At 40.6% G+C, this 15,199-nt stretch overlaps 1 protein-coding gene across 2 annotated transcripts in view; it reads left to right on the plus strand.

Moving 5' to 3' along the window:
• Positions 1-323: 323 nt before the first annotated feature.
• The window catches only part of LOC103391165 (RAS guanyl-releasing protein 2), a 39,473-nt gene continuing 24,597 nt past the window's right edge, over positions 324-15,199 (plus strand). Inside the window, exons 1-4 of one of the 2 annotated variants that reach the window (XM_008327339.3) lie at positions 324-729; positions 14,201-14,319; positions 14,426-14,528; positions 14,704-14,760. In XM_008327339.3, the coding sequence (XP_008325561.1) occupies positions 14,250-14,319; positions 14,426-14,528; positions 14,704-14,760 (230 nt within the window). In that variant the 5' untranslated portion in view covers positions 324-729; positions 14,201-14,249. Of the gene's footprint in view, positions 730-10,612; positions 11,328-14,200; positions 14,320-14,425; positions 14,529-14,703; positions 14,761-15,199 lie in introns of those variants that run through there. The other variant, XM_025054490.1, reaches the window with a different exon arrangement.

The raw sequence follows: 15,199 nt of genomic DNA on the forward strand, positions 1-15,199 counted from the left end.
TCTCTCTATCTATCTATCTATCTATCTATCTATCTATCTATATATATATATATATATATCTATATATATATATATATATGTGGGCCGAAAAGTACCAACTAATGAGCCCCATTTGGCCCTCAGGCCAACTTTTTATACGCTCTTAACATTAAGTTAAGACCTAAAATATTGATAAGCCAACCCTTAACGTTTGTCATAGAGACTGCACTGACAGCCATACTGCACCAAAATAAAATTGTAGTCTGTGGCATGGTGTAATGTTTGTCACTGTGTTGTGCTGTGAAGCAGCCCGCACGCGCGCACGTGGACTGACTGTACTGTTGCCGCGAGACAGCCGATAGGAGGGACTGTGGCTCTGCAGTGATGGTGAGCAGCACAGCTGGTGCATCAGCACGGACTGGCACACTGTGCAACTGCTCCGACGCACACGCCTCATCCACAACTTGGCTCCGGGTGCGCCGTGAAATAACCGCATAGCTGCAGCCGCTCGTCGCCGGAGTTCATCACCGACCCTGGCTCAGAATTCAACATTCGCGCGTCTCTGTTGCCGATGAGTTCTGCTGGGTTTGGACCTTCGCTGCCTCTCAACGTCTGCCTTTCAGTGAGGCACGAGAAAGAGTTCTGGCGGTGCTGGTGATGTAAGGCGTGCTCGTGTTCATCCCACTCTCCACAACTGTTCGTTCAGTGTATCTTCTCTGCCCGGAGCATGGGACCCTTCAAACTCTGAAGGTAAGAACTGTGGCTTTTGGTTATATTTACGCATGGCGTCTCACGGAAACGGAACCAGTAGTTTGTCGTTTAACGTTGCCTTGTGCAAAAACATCACTTGTTCAACTGGCGAACCCAGCATGTGTTTGTGTTGCAAGAGTACGCACGGTCACGCGTGGACTTATTACACCATTAACCACAGCAACGTGACTGTCATGTTGAGTCATTGGGGATGTTGCTGATGGAACTCCCAGAGGTTCTGCTCAGACTTGACCAAAGGCTGCCACATATACCACATCTATTTACAGGACCTTGAACTGTCAATATGATAGTGCCTTATATAGGGCTATGAAACGGTCCCTTGGTAATAAGACATTAAGCAACATCCAGCTAGAACGCCTCCTGAATGATGGAGTCAGTTTATCAAGGGTGTAATGAAGTTATTTTCCAGGGTTAGGGTCTTTTTTTCATTCTGGGTCAGAGCTCTGTTGTTGACCAGTGAACACCTGTGAGCTGATGTAAATTGAGGTTAACACTCAAGGCCACCGATGCTAATTTGGACCAGCTCTCTTAACCTCTCACCTTGTTAAAACTGCAGCTGGCTCACTCCTTCAAGGTAACTGTCCTTAAGGACAGCGGGAATTAGAAGGCACCATTAAACTGATTTTTTCTTTTCACCATTCAGCTTCACCCAAGCTTTATTGTGCCACGTTTTGCAGCCGTACAGCAGACAGACTTCACTCGTGAACTTTACCTATCTGGAAATTGGCCAGGTTTTGCAACCAAAGTTGAGCAGTGAGAAAATCATTACAGTTATCACTTTACAGTTTAGTTTGGTTAGACCTGTTCCTGATTAGTTGCTCATGCTGGAACAGCCTGACTGTGTTTGCACATATGCACCTGGTGCACTTGGTTGAACACGAGTGCTGCAAAGAAAACATGGCTTCTGTGATCTAAAGCCAACAAGTCAATTAATGTTTGAAGTGAATGTCAGAGCACCAAATTAGATTTCAAGCTTTGAAAAGAAGGGCTGGTAAAAAAAAAGAGATTTTTAAAAAAAAAACAACAACAAGCCTCTGTACCTCTATTCCTTTTTCTGCTGCACTGCAATTACTTCAGGCCTCTGGAGTGGCCACCCTTGATATTTAAGAATTGCCTTCAGTCGCCTCCTCCACTTCAACCTGCAGCAGTGTTGCACTTATCAGGAAAGTCAGCCATAATTGGATCCTTTGTGAAGGGGCTGCTGGTTTATGCTAAAGGACCAACAGCAACGAATGTAGAAGCAGGAGGAGGAGGAGGCTGAAGGGAAGGGATAATAAACCATAGCTTAACAGACGAGTACAGAGGACGAAAACAAAAATTGATCCACAGAGAGAGGAAAATCAACCAGGAAGAAGGTAATTACAGGGAGCAGATGAGAACAGCATTTCCGACACATGCTGGATGTTTGCCATGATTGGGGTTGTATGGTCCAGTTTAGTGCCTCTGCTCCTGCTGGCCTTCACTACCTCATTTGTCTGTTGCTTAATCCCACCGTTTCATTCTTAGCTCCAAATAGCCTATATATATTTTTTTTAACTCTTCATCTGCTGGAATACTTTCTCAGCAAGTGTCAGAATTCTGCTTTTAGGCACATGAGTGAGTGATAACATTCAAAATGTTGTCAAAATAAACAAACAAACAAAAAAACCCTACTCCAAGTGCTGAAGTTTTATACAAAGCCACCATTCGTGTTAATTTTACTCACACGTTCCCAAATAGTAATAACTATTACACTAGGGAAATAAGAGAATTCAATTGTAGGAATCAATGAGAGAGAGAGAGAGAGAGAGAGATGCAAAAGCACAGAAAGACAGGGCAGAGTGAAAGGATCAGGACATGAGAAAGTGTTGCATCGGAGGAGCTATAAATCAAGGCACTGCAGGAATTAGATCAGTCGCAGCGTAACGCAATAGTGGTTGAGCCTGGGAGGCTGGTGTATTGTAACTCACAGGTGGTGCTGTGTGTTAGGTAGTGATTAGTACTGGCAGTAAATTAGACGTAATGGTGACTTCATGATGGCGGTGCCGTTTGAGATGGGCGATCGCCCGGTGTGACTAGTGTAAATGGGAGTTTGAGTGGAATGCGCTGTGTTGTCCTGCATCTGTAACAAAAGCCGTTAGCTCTTGTCTGTGCTCGTTTCATACGCCTGCCACGGAGATGAGTCAAATTACTCACTCAGTTAGCACGAAACATTTCGGAGAGGTAGCGATGATTCAGATAAATCACCAGTTTGAAATATTTAACTCATTCCCGAGTGAAAATGACTGCAATCAACAATGTGCAACACTCTAGCCACCAACAGCCTGGCTAATGAATGTTGTGTGATGACGACAGGAAGTCGTGTGATTTGTAATCTCTACAGGGATGTAAAGTGTCTTCATGAGGAAATTTGAACAAACAAAAAAAAACTATCCATAGTTGACATTCCCCAAATACCCCAAAGAAGTTATGAGGAGGCCGGACTGGGTGAATCCAAAGAAGTTATGAGGAGGCCGGACTGCAAAAGTCCTCACACACACACAAAAAAAAAAGTACTGTGGAAGAATGTGACAGATGCATAAACCCACAGCTCTTGGTGGCATCTGTGACAGCCAGAAGGAAGTAAGGCTGATGAACGTAGTGCAAAAAACAAATTTGTCTCCAGATGTACAGTGCGTCCTGCCGCTTATTACTTGGCAAACTACTGTTTCAGCAGTAAAACTGGGCCTCCAGGCAAATAAGGGAGCCTCTTCATTTTAGACTTTGCACAAAATGTAAATGGTCACTGTAGATTATTTATTGTCTTTTAGTTATATTTGGCTACATTTAAATCTAAATTAAACTCTATATTTCAAGTCGTAAAATGTAATTCACCGTTCACATTTAAAAAAACATAAAAACCTAGGTATTGTAAATGGGTAGTTGTGTTTTGGGTGGAGAGAAACTTTGTCTAAGTGATAGTCAACATGTAGCTCCTCCTGCCTCCCCCACAGGGCGATAGGGGTTGCTGCAAAGGCTACGAAGGCTCGAGGAATGCTTCGTCAGCGTTAAGTGGTTTCAAGTAGCTGTTATCTGGGGGATGTAAACATCCTTGACTGCACCCTTGTTTAATACGTCAACCACAAATGATATTTTGAAGTTTTGACTGCAGTGAAGATACTTTTCTTGTGGTCATCATTTTTGCCCAGAAATACTTAGAAAAAGGAACAACACCCGCAAAGGGCAGCATGGCTGCGACACTTTTAACTGCCCCGTTAAAAATGAGTGAATTATATCTTGTTGAATTTTTTAACAGCCAGACATTTAGCCTTTAAGAAAAATGCTGGGTGATTTATATGGCCGTCATTTTGACAGCTCACCGTAGGCAAAGCACAGGTGTGAATAATCAAATTAATGATGGCCAGGTTCCATTTAGCTTCCTCAGTCCCACTGTGACACTGTCCTGACAGGGAGGAACTGAACACGGCTGTGCTTACTATGAGCACTAACACCTATGCTTTTACTGCTCAAATGTGTCAAAATGTCTGCTGTGGAATAAAAAAAATCCTAAGGGAAAAAAAAAAAAAATATATATATATATAAAAAGCTTCCAGCAGCCAATTAACCAGGCTTCACGTGAAAACAGGAAACAGCTTTGCCAGGAGATCAGCTGGGGTTCCATCAAGACCGTTTCCAGTGTGTGTGGAATTGTTTTAAGCACAATTTGACCTCACCACTGCTGCGGCCTATTATATCTAGCTCCGAATACAGGGATGAAAACTTTAATTGAAGAACAATTTCTGTTTATTAAGTTTTGCTCATATTTTGAAAGGAGCAATAAAAAGTATCATCAGAGTGAAGCTAGCATGTAACTGCTGATATTATTTATACAACCTCCCTTTTTCAGTACATACCCACATTTGTGTCGGTGTACGTTATAATCTAGTTTCAAATATGTATACACATGGCCCGGAAGGTGTTCAAGTTGCATGAACAAACAGTACTGAAGGTGTAGTATTTATTAAGCACTCATTCATAGTTTTTATTATACTCCATTCATTATTAAATAGCTTTGATTAAACTATTTCTAGTGTGTTTCTCAATTAAACCTTGACGTTTCCAGTTTAAACGTTTCCAGTTCAGAAGAATTCTGCAATCCAGCCAATTAAAAAAATGGTTAAATATACAGTCATTTCTGGACTATAAGCTGCTACTTTTTCCACACACTTTGAAGCCAGCAGCTTAAACAATGATGCGGCTAATTTTTGGATTTTTACAGGCTAACAAAGTTCATACCGCTAGCGATCAACGACTTTTCTGGTAGGCTACTGTGTGTTATACTAGTAGCGTATGTCTGTCTGTGAATGGCTGTATGTGTGGGGTCGGCAAGAGCGGACGTTAAAAAGAAGTCGAGAGCAGTTTGAACCCTGTCATGTTGAAGAGTGAGTTGGTTATACATGAGCTGTCAACTCTGTTGTGGTCGTTGTGGCTGATAATAAACTTCCCTGTTCCTGTTTACCTCTGCACAAAGTGAACGGAGTTAGCCCCAGAACTAATGTTAGCTTCAATAATCCGGAAATTACGGTAATTATAAACACATTTTTCAATAAACCAGTTTAACTTTTGAATCCAGCTGGGCAGTTTTAGGTGTGAAAAAGTAAGACTGGCCACAATTTTGTTGGATTTCTATTAAAACATGATTAAACATACTTGCATTCAGTGTTACATTAAAGCCATTCCACATAGTTCTGCCTAAGCCAATCAACTTTACACGACTTTCTGTTTAGCTTTGTGAGTGTTTGACACTCGTGTTGCTGGGGGACATATTACAGCTGCTCACTGGAGGAAATTCATTTTCTGTCCGGGCTGATGAGGCGAGAGAAGCATAACAGGCACATTTGTCTGACTGCATGCTGTAGATTGTTTCCACCTGGACTCTTGTGTTTCGAGACATACTTGTAGGCATCTCTGAGAGCCACTGTTATTATAATAAGTAATATATATAATATAAGAAGTTTTACTTCTTCCCAGTTCTTTTTGAATATGCATTCTATGTTTGTCAATACTATGTATGTATTCCTTTTTTTCTTTCATTTTCATATTCCATATAAACTTAAATCAATCAATAATATATACAATATAATGATTGGAAACATCATTCAAGAAAAAAAAGTCATGACTACTTTTTAAGGTTATGACTACTTTTCTAAAAGTGCATTTTACAAATGACAATACGCCTCTTTTTTTTCTGAAACCAACATAATACTGCAGAGTACTTCTCAGGCTACGAAACTGTTTCATCATAAAATACCCTCCCCTCCGTTAACACTCTGTAACAACAGGAAGTAAGATTCCTGACTTCAGTATTACAAGAAAAGAAAAAAAAACAACAAAAAATGAACTATGACCCATTCATGTAGAGAATTAACTGTTTATACTGTTGGTAAAAATCACGAGGATATTCTCTTTAAGAGCCAAACCCTAACCTGTTATGGCCAAAGATGACGAATCAGGTTTGAACTCCTAATCTCTTATTTGACCTACAGCTTGTTGTGTGTCTGTGTGTGTGTGTGTGTGTGAGAGAGAGAAAAACAACAAAAGGGGGAAATTCTTTTATGTAGCAAAATAAAAATCAGTTAAAATTTGAAAAAAAAGAAGGAAATATGCTACTTAATTTTCGGAGAATTGCCTCTCTCTGTGGGATCCTATTAATAACAAGACTACAGTCGCCTCATTTCTCTCTCTCTCTTTTGCTCTGTCACACATACACACCCTCGCTTCCGGTATTTGTTATGCTACAAACTTTCACATCTGGTAAAAGGACAGACGTTGGAGCAGGAAGCCTGAAAACAAAGCAGTAAAAACATTGCGACACAATGATACATTGTTGTGTATGGTAGGCGGGGGGTCGGGGGTGAGTGGGGTGGGCAGATATTCCGGCAGCACATGGAATCTTCAGTAATGCCAGTTTATGTTTCACACATGTCCTATTTGAAGTCAGACAGTTGAGATGTGAGCCGAGTCTGCCAGATGTGGAACGAGTCCGAAGTTTCGAGCTTCCTTCTCACTTTGAAGAACGCGATAAAACGTTGAACTCTGGCAGCTGACACACACCGTGATATATCTGAATGTTCTTCTCCCTCACTTCCTCCTGTTATTTGGATTATGAAAATGCTGCCGCTGCTTAGTTTGCATAGGGAGTATTTGTGTTTTGAGACAGATCCATGTTGTGTTTCTGACCCTTTTTTTTGTCATCAGTATCTCCCCTGACCTCTGCCCTCTTTGTTTTTTTTTCTTTTTACCATTAACTACGCTAAAGTGAATTTTTTCTTCACCCTCTGTCTGCCTTATCATGTCTTCTCCTCGTGCTCCTCCTCCCTGTCCTCCCTCCACTGGCCACTTATCCCCTCCCTGAGGAGCCACTGCAGCTGCTAATCTCAGTTTGCAGCCTTTGCCCCCCCACTGATGTGGCATTTTACATGTCCAGGGAAAAGGAAATGTTTCCCTTCCTGTCTCAGTACCCATGTCTTCTGTAAATAGAGCCTGCCACCAGCCTCCCCGCAGGCCCCGCTGGAGTACTATATCTGTCCCATCATGGAGCACCCATGCTACAACTTCCTGAGACAAACGGGTGGCGGAGGAGATGGGAGAAGGTGGGGGTGGTGGCTGTGAGAAACAGATAAGTGTGGTGTATGGGCTCCTTTGGAAAGAAATTGGAAAGAAAGACCGAATGGTGTCCGCATACTGTCGGTGGGCGGTACCGCGGCTTCACAGGGACAGAGGAAAAAAAAAAACTTAAACTCAGTTCCTGATGCTTACTCAATATAAAATTCAAGAGAGTCACGATTCAAGTTTTTTTCTTTTTTGTGGTTGGGATTGCGTGTTAAGCACTTACTACATCAGTGAAATGTAATCCTGAGTGGTTCCTTACACCGTGCATATCCAAGATATTCAACACAACTAAGCAAGTTTTAAGCAAGTGCAACATCTATCACGCTTTTTCCTCCTTGAACTACATTTTGGATTTAGTTCAAGGAGGAATTGATTGATTGATTGTCAGTGTGAATGTCAAAATGCTGTCAGTCTGTTGCACATTTTGTTAATAGCTAAAAAAAAAAAGAGTTCCGGCAGCGGACGGTCGGAGACTCACAGAAACATAGTCTTTGACAGGAAGTGGAAGGAAGACGGGTGTGAGCAATTTTTATAAACAGAAACACCAGCATTGTTCCCGCAGCACAATAATTCTAAATTCTCAAGTATTCTTTTCTTTACAGAAATACTATATAGACAATAGTTTAGAAGAAAACTAAACCAATCATGTTTTTACTGTGTTCTTCATTTCCTTCAGTAGTACTGGAGACTGAAGTGAAATCCAGGATCCCGCAGATCTAGAAATGTACCAAACTTTATTTTTAATCTACCTTAATGGATACAAAAAGGGTCATCATAATGTCTTATGTGTCATCACATTGGGGTCTCAAACTCATTTCCACTGGGGGGCGACATCAGCAAAACTTAAAGTTCCCCTTGAAGGGCCGGTTGTAACTGTAAGACTGAAGAGATGTAAATACTCTGTAGTTGATTGTTTTTTATTAATTTCGGAAACCGTGGAAGAGGTGCCCCAAGAAATGGTACCACCCTCTGAAGAGACGTAAACTCAATCATTGGCTGCGCATTAAGAGTCATCATCACCTTCCTCATCATCATTTTACTGCACATAAATATGGTGTCACTACTTAGCGGAAATTCAGTTCTCACGGCAGACTATCTACCGCGATAAACGAGGGGCCGCTGTATATTAATTAAAGAAACTAAGCATCATGGACCATATTTGGCCCACAGGCCTTGAGTTTGATACTTATGACCTATAAAGTTCTCGTGGTGGACTAGAACTCTTTGTCCCAGACCACTTTTTTGGAATTCTTTTTGTTAATTTTTACGTTTAGTTAGTCATTGATTGCACATTTGAACAGAAATACTGTGCTTTGTCTCATGGTGGCGCTAAATCATCTCCACAACTTTCCGAATATCCTCTTAAAGTAATAATTGTTCAATTTTCAGTCCATTCTGGTTTTAAAGGAGTATGAATTACAGTCTCTCTTCACGGCTGTTGAAATGATCTGCGTGTGCGAATGCGGGGATTTGATCGGGTGATTAGCATCGCACGAGAAGAGGGCCGATAGATTTTTGCCCTAAAAGCAGTAGAAGCTGCTCCAAACAGACCTCAGGTCCAGGTCAGGAGAGGAAAAGTCCCAGTCTGTATCTGGACCCCAGCCCACCCATTAATGGCCTTACTTTATGTAATGTTTGTTTTACTCTCCTCCAGCGTGGCACAGACCTTTCCCCGGGGCGGTCGTTAGACTGATCTAAAAATGTCAGTCGTTACCTTGGTCAGCTCAGATTGATGACATGATAAACTCACCCATGTTGCTCACCCCTGGGGGTGTGACAGGGCACAGGTGAATGAACATTTCACCTCATTTGTGAAAGGGGGTGAGGGCATTATTGACGAATTTCCAAATGCTGCCCGTTAGCTACACAGAGTGAGTTAATGCAACCTACACGTTTGGCTCATGACCATTAGCTATAAAAACATCAATCACATTTACCCAAATGCCAGGAGGCCAAGCATTTCACAAAATCAATGACTGTGCAGAGACGTTTGCTCAAGTGTAGGGTATTTACCAGTATGGAAATGAGGCCATTATGGAAACGCCAATAAGAGGATGGATTTCATGATCTGTGTGTTAGTCAATATCCTCCGATCAGTCTGTGCTAGTGTCGATTTTAAGACATTAAAGGTGATGGAAATTTGTTTAATTAGGCAGTTTGCCCATGAATTGGTGAAGAGGAGGCGTATTAAGCATCGCATAGTGAGAGCGCCCACATGGTGATTAATGGTGTTTTCACTAATGTATTTTTAAAATGTAGTTAATGTTTGAGATCATTTATTGCCAATAGGTCTGAAATAAGAAAATGCGCCTCAAATACTCAGTTCAAAGCCATTCTCATCATTACAGCCTAAAACAGAAACGTTTTAATTGAGCAAATATTTGCTTTGAGACAAGAGTAAAGATTTGAGATACAAGCACGTTTACCAGCACCAAAGCTAGGTGGCAGAGCACTCGGAGCAGCCCACGCCACCTCACTCGTTCACTTCACGTGTGCACTGACTTACATACGCATCTCCCACGGGTCTTCTGTATTGTGTTTGCGTTATCTATGTAATTTCATTGAAAAGAAACACCCTGATAAATTGTCTACTGGTCTTGCCTCGGCACTTTCTGACGGCACGTGCCTTACTCATTTCCGTAACATTTTGAAAAATCAAACAAATCTCCCTCGGTAGGTATTTTGTTAAAAGGCCTGCACCAAGCGAAAATGAGCGTATTCAGGAGAAAAAAGCTAAGAAAGGGAAGAAAAGTAAAGAATATAAATCAAAAAAAGACAAAAAAAGGAAAGATTAAGATTATGTAAGTTACATTGTGTACGTGTAAGGTACAGTGCGAAATCATGTGTCTACGTACAGGCCAACTCTCTTATAATAAGGGCCGGAACAGATTAATTTTTTTTCTATTATTCTTATGGGAAAAAAGTATTTGACATACGAGCACCTTGAGTTACGAGGTCAGTCCTGGAACGGATTATACTTGTTTCTCAAGGGATTACTGTATATATATATATTATATCACATTTTAAAATGACTGAAATAAGAATGCATGATACTGAAACTTTATTCAAATACTGTGTAACGACATTTTACCACAACCAGCTGCCAGTCAGCCAGTGTTGTTTGTTTTCTTACTCCGATTCCGTGTCAGCAGTTTGAAGGTATTTTAACACCAGGGACCGTTTGGGGAGCGAGGCTGCATTATCAGTACTGTAACAATACAAGTAATTCAGCTGTGTTTCTTTCAGTTGGTATTAAAGCTCTGCTCACTTTCTGATCAGTTGTATTCATAAGCTATGCAGAAAGTCACATTTATTTCATGTTTGTATGTTGAGTCCAATTTTTTCTCTCTAAATTTACATTTATCTGACTCTTCATTATAGAACAAGTAGTTTGCAACAGGGATTGAAACTGCCGTCAACTTTAGAGAAGAAAATAAATCAGGCAGTAAGTCATTTCCTGCTCTATGTCCTGTCCTGTGGTTAGGGTTTGAGCTCAAACACTGCAGGTCACCATATAATCCCCAGAGCTGTGCCACCTATGTTACACTGCCTTCCGGTTCATTGCAAATGTGTTGAAATACTTCTTAATTCGTGTCCAACGTTTTGCCTCTTTTTTGACTCTTTAAGGGTATTTTATTAAAAGTTCAATTTTGTCAGTCGACTGTTTTTGTCCTTTTCGCTGGCATATTAATATAAAGAAAAGGGAACAGCAGAGAACCAGTGTTCTTCTTAGTCTGGCCAAAGGTGACATTTTCATTGCCCACTAAACCAGCACCACACTGCATTTTTTTTTTATGTGCAAGGCCAGGATTGACCAGACACCTGTCAACTTCCTTTTATCCCTGCTGCGCCCCATCCACCCCCTAATCTGCCTGATCGATGGCACTGGACTGTCGTCACCAGGCAACCGAGGATGACACCAAAGCTCTCGCAGTGAGCCCCACCTGGTAATCAATCTTACAGCTTCACAGATACAGAGATGCTGTTTGAATCGGCCTGTTGGTAAATATTAAAGTTGCAGTTTAACTTGAAAGCAGGCAAAGATACGTTGAGGAAATCCTTTGACGGACGCAATTGTCCTCAGGGTCGTGACAAAGAGCTCCCGTCAGAGGGATGATAAATGGCCCATTTGTCTGGATGGCACCGAATGCACTTTGAAGCATCTGCCTCTGCACAGGTGGTACAGACGGAAACCCGGCTTTTCACTTTGAGTAACAGCCAGAGAGCGATGAAAACTGTTCGTCCTCACATTAGGGTGGGGTGGTTGGTTTCATATCCTCATTTGTCTCCGATGGGCAGACTGTTCTGACCTGAACTGTAAAGATGAACCGAAAAACAAAATCAGTTCTAGCTCTGACTGAAGTTACACCCATCAATGCTGAGAAGTTGCACTGTTAAAACAATGCTGAGCAAGGTGTCGCAGGTCTTTGTGATTTATTTCTTGGAATTGTATGTGTGTGTGTGTGTGTGTATTCTAGTGTGTATTTAGGTGTGTGTGTAGTTGAGGAAACGTGTGAAGCCTGTAATTGAGTGTGTCCGCCCACCACGTTGCAGCGAAGACAGCTCAGTGGTGGTCTTCGTTGTGTCAGGCACAATAGATACATACTCGTCACAGCCTTCCAACACTGTAAGAGACAATACGCAGCAGCAGCAGCAGCAGCAGTAATGGTTATTGTGTTCTTGTGGATTTTTTGGCCTAACTTTGCCAAGCATAACCTCAGTGTTGACTCATTACCAGTGACTAAAAATATCCAGTGGCTAACTTTAAATTCCCTAACAACCCATTGTAATGGAACCTTAGCGAGAGGACTAAAGCTGTGGTTACTATGGTTGCCTTTTACAGGTCAAAATTTTTCACCTTCTGACCACATGACCTAAAATTACGATTTTACCGAAAAATTCCCCAAATTGTTTTTTTCAAAAACATTTCTCAAATATTTTCACCTCTTTTTTTTTATTTATTTTTTTATAAATACAGTACCTTAATAATAGTTCATGAGAACCTTGCCTGCAATAGAGTGCAGCATGAGTCCTTTTTTGGTTGTTCTGTTTTATCGCGCCTTACACTATAAGCTGCACAAGAAGGATAATGCACTGTGGTTTCCTGATTTGTAGTTGTGGCTTTGTATGTTGTATTCTGTTGTCAGTTTTAGTGCTGTTTGAATGTATAAGGAAAGATTTAGCAGCAGATGAGGAAGTTGACACGGTGTTAGCGGTGCAAGTGAATGATGTTTAAAGACTGTGGTTATTGTTGTGGGGTTGTTAGCGGAGAGCTAGAAGGAAAGTTTCTCATTGTGCTATGATAGGTTCAGTTATATTAAAACAGGGGTCACCAACGTGGTGCCCGGGGGGCTCCTGGTAGCCTAAGGTGCCCACGGGGTATGTTCTAAAAATAAAACTAGTCAACAAGAGGCTCAAAAAATGTACTGTTACTGTGCTTTTTGAATCAGTTACACTTGCAATGATATTCGGATGGGTCAATGACGATGGTAAGAAGAGTCTGAGTGTCTGAGAACTGGTTAATATTACATTGTTCAGGAAGTCTGTATCAAACAAGTATCTCTCTGTATTACTAAGTACCCTTGAAGTAGCTCTCAGTTTCAAAAAGGTTGGTGAGCCCTGTATTAAAATGTTCAAATGTTTTCAAAATAAAAGCCTGGTAACAGATGGGATTGTAAATTAGTGTAGACTTCTGATATTTTAAAGAATTGATGATGTACTTTATGGGAAAGTAAGAATAACAGTTAGGCTTTTTTTTAACCATAGTAAATTCAAGAATCTGATTTAACTACTTCCTAAAATTGACAGGATCATCTATTTCTTTATGCATTAAACTCCATTACAGAGAGCTTAAATATGGTTTCATAGGTTAATATACAGTATTTCATTTACAGGAGAAATGGGGAAAATTGGAAAAATGCCATTAACCTGTAAATTTATGTAACAGTGATATAATAATCTGAACATCTACATCAGAAATGCCCAATAAGTAGATTGGGATCTACCATTAGATCACAAAGGGAGTGCTGGTAGGTCATGGGCAACCAAAACAAAAAATCACATGTATAAATATAAACATAATTCTATTAGTAAACTGTGTCAAACTCAGGCCCTGGGGCCAAATTCTGGCCCACAATGTTATTATGTTTGGCCCATGAGATCATATCAAATGTGTACTAGCGTTGGCCAGTATATAGGAGCTATATACTGCCGGGATTTGTAGTATTAGCGATGTATGCACACATATTATAGCACATAAATTTTTGGTTGTTATTTTGGCCTGTAAAAACAAGATTTAACATAAAAAGGAACTTGAAACACTACAGGCTTATTTTTTTTTCAATATATACAGTATTAGTAAATAATATATTTTATTATTTTCAATGTGGGTAACTTTAATTTGATCATTTAAATAAAATCTCCCAAGCCAAAAAGTGTCGGTACTCTTGGTCTACATGCTGAATATATATGTAATACAGAAGTGAAAATTAGGTATAGTTTCACAGTGTCAAAGTGATGGAGACTTCTCAAAAACGGTTGAAGTCCAAAAAACCCCCACAGAAAACCTTCAACATTTGTTCCTTTAAAAATAAGGATCTATCAAAAACCTGTTTATGAATGAATCTAATGTTCGCTGTTATACTTTAACTTATTTATATACTTTAACTTATTATACTTAGATAAAAGTATATGATGGAAATAATAAGGCATTATGTGAGTGATAGTCAAATAATGTCACTGTCTTTGACATCATTTCTCCTTCTTTTAATATTCTGTGCTGGATCTTTTTTTTTTTTTTTAATTCCCACTTGTTTCTCAGTCAAATCAGATCCAGGGAAAGGAGGGAAAAGACAGAACGCAGTGGAACAATGGAGTCTGTATCTGCAGAGCAGTCGGCCACGGTGGATGAGCTGGTGGAGGCGTGCATCCAAGCCTTCGGTGAGTTATCTCCAAACTGTCCCCATCTTAAATAATTAGTCTGTGTAACGATGGAAAGTTATTTGATTTCACACCACATTTTTTCGTTTTTTGTTTTTTACTGCAGATGAGAAAGGATTCCTGAAAGACACTTCCCTGGTCCGTATGTTCCTCATGATGCACCCGTGGTACATCCCGTCTACAGATCTGGCGAAGAAGCTGGTGCTGAAGTATCCTTTACCTTCACAACGTGCAAGCCATTCTTTTTTTTACATTTTGTTCTTATACAGCCGTTCAGTCAAACAGGGATTGGAAGCTCAACAGTGAGCCTCTGTTTCAGGCTGACATTTAGCTTAAATCAAGAAGGAAATGTATAGAATGTTTCCACCTTGACTGATGGATCAGATCACAGGAGGACAGCTGCACTGCTGAGCAACGGACCAGAATATGCCACCTTGTGAAGTAATGGACTCTTCTATGTCTTAACCCCCTCTTAGAAAAATTGCACATCTGCAGTATTTGTCATCCGTAGTTATAGTACAGTGGAACCTTGAGATACGAGTGTACCGACATACGAGTATTCCGAGATATGACCAAGCCTCACTTGTTCACTTAATGTGTTTGTCGACTTCCGTACGCATCTCCCGCGAGTCTTCCGTATTGTGTTTATGACCTATAAAAATAAAGCATGAAATTGTTGATAAATATAAGCGTGGAAAGAACACAAATTGAAAAAATAAAAAAAAATAAAACAGAAAAGTAAAAAGAAATACATAAGTTAATTCTAAGTTTATGTTAGTTACATAGTGTACGTGTAAGGTACGGTACTGAATCATGTGTCTGCGTACAGGGCCAACTCTCTTCTCTTCCTCCCTCCCTCCTCCTCCTCCTCCTCCCCACA

This window comes from Cynoglossus semilaevis, chromosome 1, assembly GCF_000523025.1.
Source record: "Cynoglossus semilaevis isolate Cse_v1.0 chromosome 1, Cse_v1.0, whole genome shotgun sequence".
Taxonomy (NCBI): domain Eukaryota; kingdom Metazoa; phylum Chordata; class Actinopteri; order Pleuronectiformes; family Cynoglossidae; genus Cynoglossus; species Cynoglossus semilaevis.